Source organism: Nuphar pumila, chromosome 15, assembly GCF_984573655.1.
Source record: "Nuphar pumila chromosome 15, dmNupPumi1.hap1.1, whole genome shotgun sequence".
NCBI lineage: Eukaryota > Viridiplantae > Streptophyta > Magnoliopsida > Nymphaeales > Nymphaeaceae > Nuphar > Nuphar pumila.
Window position 1 is genome coordinate 78,427,876 of NC_143263.1, and position 8,237 is coordinate 78,436,112.

General features: G+C 38.1%; 1 protein-coding gene across 1 annotated transcript; it reads right to left on the minus strand.

Moving 5' to 3' along the window:
• Nucleotides 1-544: 544 nt before the first annotated feature.
• Nucleotides 545-6,172, minus strand: LOC149815694 (disease resistance protein TAO1-like). The gene is made up of 5 exons (XM_089990610.1): nt 5,661-6,172; nt 4,318-5,410; nt 2,702-3,019; nt 1,063-2,622; nt 545-961 (listed from the first exon to the last, which is right to left on the minus strand). Exons 1-5 carry the CDS (start codon nt 6,170-6,172, stop codon nt 545-547), a joined length of 3,900 nt encoding a protein of 1,299 aa, XP_089846736.1.
• Nucleotides 6,173-8,237: the final 2,065 nt, after the last annotated feature.

Sequence of the window (8,237 nt, forward strand, 5' to 3'; positions counted from 1 at the left end):
ATTTGGCCTTGAGTAGAGATCTCTCACCACCACCATTTCAGTTGCAGGATGCAGAGGAGATTGTGAATTCCAATGGATCAGCACACCTGCTCTGATACCATAATGAAACGTCAATGAATGGTAAGATGAGGAAACATCAATGAATGGTAAATGTTTTGTATTGATAATTGAATTAGCATATATAGTTACAAATGAATGTATCCCACGATTAAAGGGATTGAAGATTTACAACAGTTACAATGGATCTCAATAGATTACAAAGTTACGTGAACAGATCTTCAAGATAAGGATAAGAATGCATGCGAACTGGATAAGTGTGATCTGGATACACTAATACTGCAAGATTAAATTGAAGCCAAGAAGTGATAGATCGGCAATATTCTGCCTGCACTGGAGATTTATCATGATCTTAGTCATTTTGGCTCTTACACAATCGATTTGCAGTAATAATTTGGCCGCACCATCATCTTGGTCATCACAAGTTGTGTCATCGCCACCATCATGATCACCATTATCATCTCCTTCTCTTTCTTCCTGCTGTATTTCATTCAGCATCTCTGTAATCAAAATCCTGTAGTTGTTGAAATGCTATTTCACCACCCATCAGCTTGGGATCGCCATCATGTGTTGATGCCCGTATTATAACACATCCATCCCTTAGATACATGTTTATCTCATCATCCTCTCCAAAACTGAATTTGCAGAAGCAATTACCGGACTTGCGAACATGATAGTGATCAGCCTCCCTTTCGGTTTCAAATAGTACCTCATCATCCTCCATAACTGTGATCTGAATTACTTTTGGACCATCACTCCTATCCATGCACACTTCCAAACTGTCTACAAGCAAGGGCTCACCTATAAACACTCTTGGGATCCCAAAAGATAATTGTGGACTCATGGACCTGTCACGAACGAGATTTCCAGAACAATTGAATTGCTCCAAGTGCTCAAATATCGCCTGCTATGAGAGATATTAGCATGAAACCAAGAAACTTAAAGTTCTAAGCCAATTAAAAAGCATATATCCTAAATCAAATGTGCATTAGTACCAGACTGTACCTTTAAGAGTCGCTTCATCAGATCATGACTAAGGTTTCTACAACCATCCATACGCAAAACTATTAAAGATTTCAGATTTTCAATGCCACGAATGTCGATAAGACTCTTGCATCCATTCAAATATAGTTGCCTTAAATATTTCAAGTTTGAAACATCTGAGATCTTTTTCAACTTGGTGCATTTATTTGCATCAATAGTTATCAGAGATGAGGGAAGTTGAGGAAGTGACTTAAGCTTTTTGCAACATTGTATGAAAAGTTCCTGGAGTTGAGGAAGCAGAGCAATACTTGATGGAAGGCTGCAGAAGTTGCTGAAGCTCAAGTCCAATCTTTTCAATGATGACAGCTTTTCAAAATCAATAGGAATTCCACTCCCTAACCAGCCACTTCCTTGGGCATCAAGTGTCTCTAGGGAGTCGAGAAGAGAGAAGTTTAAAGGAAGCATGGTGAGCTCACAACTGAAACTCAGGTCTAAGACTCTTAACTGTCTGAGGTCTCCAAGGTTTGTAGGCAGTTCTCTGATCCCACCTCTTGACATTTTCAAGTAGTGAAGACTTTTCAGCTTTCCCAATGAGTTAGGCATAACTTTGAGATGCTTCATACCAGCTATTAACAATTCCTCAAGCTTTTCAAGTAATCCAAACGAGGCTGGTATTACTCTGAGGTATTGGCAGTCATCTAGCACTAACCTCTTAAGATTGTTCAATTGTCCAACCTCTTTTGGTAATTTTCTTATTTTGGTATTCTCAAGTTTAAGATTCTGTAAAGATTTCAATCTACCAATTGAACCTGGTAATTTTTTCAATGCACTACACCCTGCTAAAGATAGTAGATGGAGATTTTCCAGATCGCCTATTGAATCAGGTATCTCTGTTATGAGAATGGAGTGAGCAATAATGAGCTCCTTTAGGGACTCCAAACTCCCAATTTGCTGTGGTAGTTCTTTTAGGGATCTGCACCCTATTATATACATTTGAATGAGGTTCTTCAGGTTGCAGATAGAATCAGGTATTTTAGTCAATGAAGTGCCACCAAGGGTAAGCTCTTTTAAAGACTCGAGCTTTCCAACGGAATCTGGCAATTCCTCCAGAAAACAGCAGTTATCTAATGATAACTTATAAAGGTTCTTTAGGTCTTCTATTGAATCAGGTATCTTTCTCAATGAAGTGCGATCAAGAATGAGCTCCTCCAATGATTCCAATCTTCCAATATAAATTGGTAGTATTTCTAGTGATTTGCATCCCTCTAGAGTTAGTCGACGGAGGCACTTTAGACGTGTGATGCAATCTGGCAATTTTCTTATCTTGTTGCATCCTTCGAGAATGAGAATTTCAAGAGAACTAAGGCAACAAATGCTATTGGGTAGCTCCACTAGTTCTTTACAGTCTTTCATATTCAAGTAAATGAGATTCTTTAGATGCCCAATCATTTTATTAACTTCAGCCAAATTATTGCAGCCTCCAAGTGTCAAAATCACCAGGTTTGGTACTTTAGCAAAATCAGGAGTGGTAATGAGATGTTGGCAACCAGAGAGATTTAGAACTTTCAATCTTTTGAACACCTGCCAATTAGGGGGAAAAAATCATTGTTTGTGTTATGGAAATAGTTCAACATATAAGGTTTATTATAGTATGCCTGACCTTTGGTCTTGACTGAAACATCATGTTGAACTCAATTTCTGTACCATTTTCAACCGATAGTTGATGGATCTTGCTTAATGATAGGTCCAGAACAACAAGTTGCTCAATGTTGCATTCAAATGGCAGAGATTCTAAGGAACACCCATGCCATTGCAACCATTTGACCTTTCTAGGAAAAAACTGAAACTTGCCTTCAATCTCAGTATGATTTATGTGCAGCAGTCTGAGATTCGTCATTGCTGCAAAAGCTGTAGTGCTCAGATATGTCTTTCTTCCATGCCGATGATTAAGAATGATGCCTTGGGTATTTCTTGTTCCCTGGAAGATAAACAAACAAAAAAACCCACCAAAGACATGAACTTCACACGGACCCTTATAGGCATCTACGGAGCTCATCTAAGACAGTTGACTCAACTTGATTATTGGTCTCTTCTCAGTGAATGCGGCTCAGGGGTTTATTTGAGTCCTTTCGGGGGACATTTGCATTGTCAGACACAAGCTGCCCAGATGCCTGCATCAGGGCGCAAGAGGTCGGACCTCCCACCATCCGATTCTTGTGTCCCACATGAATGGGAAAAAATGTGTGGGGCAGGAGCACTTTGTCCCTACCCCATGCTTCCTGCAATGGGACACACTCTGTGTTCACGCATTCAAAAATCCCTTAGGATCAGGTGAGACTCAAATACTCAACCCAGTCATAACAGAAATCTATGGCCTGCATGTCACTAAAACTTCATATGTGCCATCTGTAGCTAGCGAAATACTCTGCACATTTAAAGAAGCTCAGGATTTGAGAACTCGGTTGAGTTGATTTTCATCATTTAACCAATTTTGGTAGTCTCAGATTGATCATGCAGCTCAGTTAAGGCCTGAATGATCAAGGACTCGAAAAGTGTAGATAAGAGTAAATTGATGTATCTTATGACTCGAAACAAACTGTATTGGAAATACCTAAAAAACTCTATGACTTAGGAATTAAGCTATCCTGAGTTGAGGTACATACGCTTGGTTGTCAGCCAGACAAGAAATGACTTGGATCTTTTAACTTAGGTTAAAAAAATTAACCAACCAAATCCAGTTCATTATGCTGAAAAAAAAACTTTGAGCGCAAGTATACAAAACAAGGGAACTGAATCTTTTATTGGCTTCTGCTGCATTAAGGGAGCAAACTGATTGGAGTTGCTAATTCTTGTTTTTTTTTGTTCTAAAGATGAAAATGAGAAAGAAAGCTCTTCAGTTGAATTTCAATATAAAATTTAAGATTTAAATGTTTTTTGAGAAGTTAAGAGAAAAGATATCACTTAAAGCTTGTGCAAAAGAATAGAAATAAAAATTGGCTTTAGCTGCTACATGACCATCCTCTCTGTAAATACTGTGCAGTCTTTGGGATATGGTAAGGTCTTTAAAGCCTCACTCTTTTGGAGAGTTAGGTTTCATGCCAGTTAAAATGGCAGGCATGGCAAAAAGCTCAGTCTAAATGACCATTAGCTATGGTATTTGAATCGTTGGGTTGAATCTTAAATCCTGTGCTAGAAATGATTAAAATCTTCTCTCAAAAAAAAGAAAAAGAAATGACTAAAATCTAAAATACAGAAACTATTTGAGTTAAATCATACCTCTTGATTATGCAACACTTGTAATATTTCATCTTCATCCCACAATCTGCTGCGCATCCCAGGGTCTGTAAAGCCTTCTTCTCGAATGATTTCTCTTCCCATATCACGAATTTGATCATGCATTGTAAACTCATTATTGTTGTTGCTATCAATCTTAATGAGAGATTTGTGAAGGAGAATACTCATTGATATGTTCGGAAAAAAACCACAATCTTCCCACATAAAAGTCGCATTCAGCTTACCCCTTCCAATAAAGAAACATGCAATATCCAAAAATATACACTTTTCTTCATGGCTAAGTCCTTCATAACTTATTTTCAATCTCTTGTGGACATCCTTATCTTGAACCTGCTTCAGTTTTTCCAATGTTTCTTTCCATTCTTTTATAGGTCTTATGTCATAAAAAAGTGACCCAAATACTTCAATAGCTAATGGTAAGCCCCCTGTGACTCTTACAACTTCTGCTGCTAACCCAAGGTACTCGTTTGGTGGTTGGTCACTGACAAACACATAGCGGCTAAACAATTGAAGCGATTGAATGTGGTCCAACTCTTTAGGCTTATAAAGTTCATGCTCTTTTACTTGGTGCTTAATCAGCACACCCTTATCTCTTGTTGTAATGATAATTCTACTTCCTAAACCAAACCAGTCTCGACCACCAGCCAACTTATCAAGTTGGTCTTGATTATCAACATCATCAAGAACAAGTAAAATTCTTTTGTGAATGATTCTTTGTTTGATTATGCTGATTCCTTGTGAAACATTGACAATGTCTATTTTTTCTTTTAAAACATCATGAAGAAGCTGGGATTGTAGGGAGACAAGTCCGTGTGTTTGCCTGCATGTTTCTTTAATATCTGAAATGAAGCTGCTCTCCTCAAAGTTAAGAAAGAGTTTGTTATATACGGCCTTGGCAATTGTTGTCTTTCCTAATCCACCTTCTCCATGGAGGCCAAGCATTCGAACATCACTAGCGTGCGCATCTTCTACACGAGATTCCATTCCAATCGGGTGTTTTGCTACATCAAGGGGTATCTTGTTTAATTCACTAAGAACCCTTTTGACAATGAGGATGATCAGCTTCGCTTCGTTGCTGCCAAGTTGCAGAAAAGAAATTAAAAATATACTTTGCGGTAACAACTATACTGTAAGAATAACAAGCACAAAATTAGCCTAGCAATTCATGGCAATAGTGTATTCGCAGCTACTGTTGCTTCTTCAAGCACATGAATTTGAAATGGTGAGATTATTCTTTTTTCTTCAGCAGGGGAGCCTGTGGTTGAAAGTTGAAACCACCTTTTTAACTGAGAGGGAGAGAGAGAGAGAGAGAGAGAGAGAGATACCCATCTGTGTCAGTTTTGAGATTGTACCCTGAAATCTCACCAGCTTTCTTCAACGCATCCTTCCATTCATTGACCATGCCACTCACCTCATTATTTTCTTGGTGTTTCATAAATGCAGCTTCAAAAGGTCCCTTTTGACGCCTGACATCTGAAGGATTGACGTCAAAGAATATTGGAATGATCAACCTCTCGCACGCAATTATCTTGGTGATCTCCATAAGGCACCATCTGGACTCAGCATAGCGCTTGGAGAAGATGGGAATGAAGGCATTGGATCTCTCGATAGCTTTGAATAGCTCCTTGATCTTCTTCCCCTTGTTCAATTTCTCATCATCTATAAATGTTCGTATGCCGCGCTGCTCCAGATCTTTATAGAGGTGGCTCGTGAAGCCCTTGCGAGTGTCCTCCCCTTTAAAACTTAAGAATACATCAAATTCAAATTGCTGATGATCTAAAGTTGTTGGTAGTGATTTTGATGGCTGTAATTCATCTTCGGTGATCTTCCTCTTCATTTTCCTTATATTTCTCTCTTTTATTTGCTGTCTTCTTTGGAGAGAGAGAGAGAGAGAGGGAGAGTATAAACAGAAGAGGAGCTGTTCTGAATATGTTCTTGCGTTTGTTGAAAAATATGGAATATTGTTGGTCAACGTGTTCACTGAGAGAGAAAGAGAGAGAGAGAGAGAGAGAGAGAGAGAGAGAGAGAGAGAGAGAGAGAGAGAGAGAGAGAGAGAGAGAGAGAGAGAGAGAGAGAGTTGTGTAGCATAAACAGAAGAGGAGCTGTTCTGAATATGTTCTTGCGTTTGTTGAAGAATATGGAACATTGTTTAACCTTGGTCAACGAGAGAGAGAGAGAGAGAGAGAGAGAGAGAGAGAGAGAGAGAGAGAGAGAGTTGTGTAGCACAAATAGAAGAGCTGTTCTGAATATGTTGTTGTGTTTGTTGAAGAATATGGAATATTGTTTAACCTTGGTCAACGTGTGCACTGAGAGAATATATATATATATATATATATATATATATATATATATATATATATATATATATAGAGAGAGAGAGAGAGAGAGAGAGAGAGAGACTTCCCAGCTTGGAATCCTGATCTCTTGCATTGAAAAAGAAGGATCTTGTTGTATGTCTTGGGGATGCATACTTCGTTTTTTTTCCAGCGTTCATTTAATAGCGAGTTGTGTGAATGGTTTATCTGCTAAAATAATGGTCCACAAGAGGAGCAGATTGGTTTTATGTAATCGGCGGATGGTCTATTTCTGCGGATATGTAGTTTGGAAGAGGTCCATGTAGAGATGCTAAAGAAAAGAATACTTCATTCCATGTAGAGATGCCAAAGAAAAGAATACTCGATTGCACCGTCAGTATCGTTCCTTCACTGGTCTAATCACTACACAGGTTGACATTTTGAGATAAAACGAAGAGAAGCGGTTGCTAGTTTTAACAAATTTGCAGAATCGAATTACACTGTGTTATCTCTTACCGGCATCAAAGGCACCCGCACCAGGATGAATCAAATACCTGTGCTACTTGTCCCTATTCGTTCCAACTGCAACTATTAGCAAAGAAAAAAAAGTTAATTGCCTTGATCCCACTGAAGCAGGAGCCAATTCTTATATAATTTCCTAGTTCTCACATTTTCCTTATTCAAATTGTAATTGAACAAGCCTGATTTTTATGAAACTTTAGTGTGTGCTATCTACATTTTCAAGGGCTGCTAGAATATGTTAACTGGAAATATGTGAACTAGGAATTTGCAACAGTTTTTTTGCAAATCCAACCTTGCATATGTATTGGGCATGGTCCATCTTCTAGGAATTAATTGTTGGATCATGTATCTTGGATTAAAAAATGTGATTTTTGGAGGCCTAGATATTTACGAAAATTTCAAGCTGTTGATTTTCAAGTCTTAAAAGATTCTTCTTATGCATCATAATTGATGTTTCTATAAAACCAAGCATCTAGATCACATTGGTATGGTGAAATTTAAGAAAAAAACAAAACTGATGAAAACCCATGAAAATCTTGGTTCATATTCTAGTTCAGGTATTTCCAGTTAACATATTCTAGTGGCCCTATTTTCAAAATGTAATTATACTTGTCCTCTTTTTTTCTGTTTCTCATTTTTCTTTTCGTGATTAAATTATTTAACACTATGGAACAAGGGAAACATCAAGGGCGTTTCATGGCAGCTGAATATTCCACCAAATATTCCTTCTATGTTAGCATCAAGCTCTTGGTTATAGTACTTTGCATTATCCTGCAGCCATTAATGTGTATGTCATCTCCCGTTCAGATCGATATCAAAGAATTAGATGAGAGAGAGAGAGAGCTCCAATTAGCATTTTGCTCTGCAAATAACACTTCCAATAATCACAATAGGGTGTCAATGAGTTGGGTATGTACCCGATCTCGACTAGAATCAAATCCAGTAGGATCTGAGTTTTGTAATAGGGATCAATCAACTAGCTGGGTCTGACTCATAAGTTCTGATTAGCATATGGAAGCGGTATGGTTTTTAAAATTTCATGTGAGCCGTGTCCAACCTCAGTCTTGATTATGATTCACAATTTTT

Coding starts and splice junctions, on each gene's coding strand:
- LOC149815694 (XM_089990610.1), bottom strand. CDS start 6,172: ATGAAGAGGAAGATCACCGAAGATGAATTACAGCCATCAAAATCACTA. Junction 3,020..4,317: donor AAGTGTTGCATAATCAAGAG/GTATGATTTAAC, acceptor TTTATCTTCCAG/GGAACAAGAAATACCCAAGG. Junction 962..1,062: donor TGATGAAGCGACTCTTAAAG/GTACAGTCTGGT, acceptor CTCTCATAGCAG/GCGATATTTGAGCACTTGGA.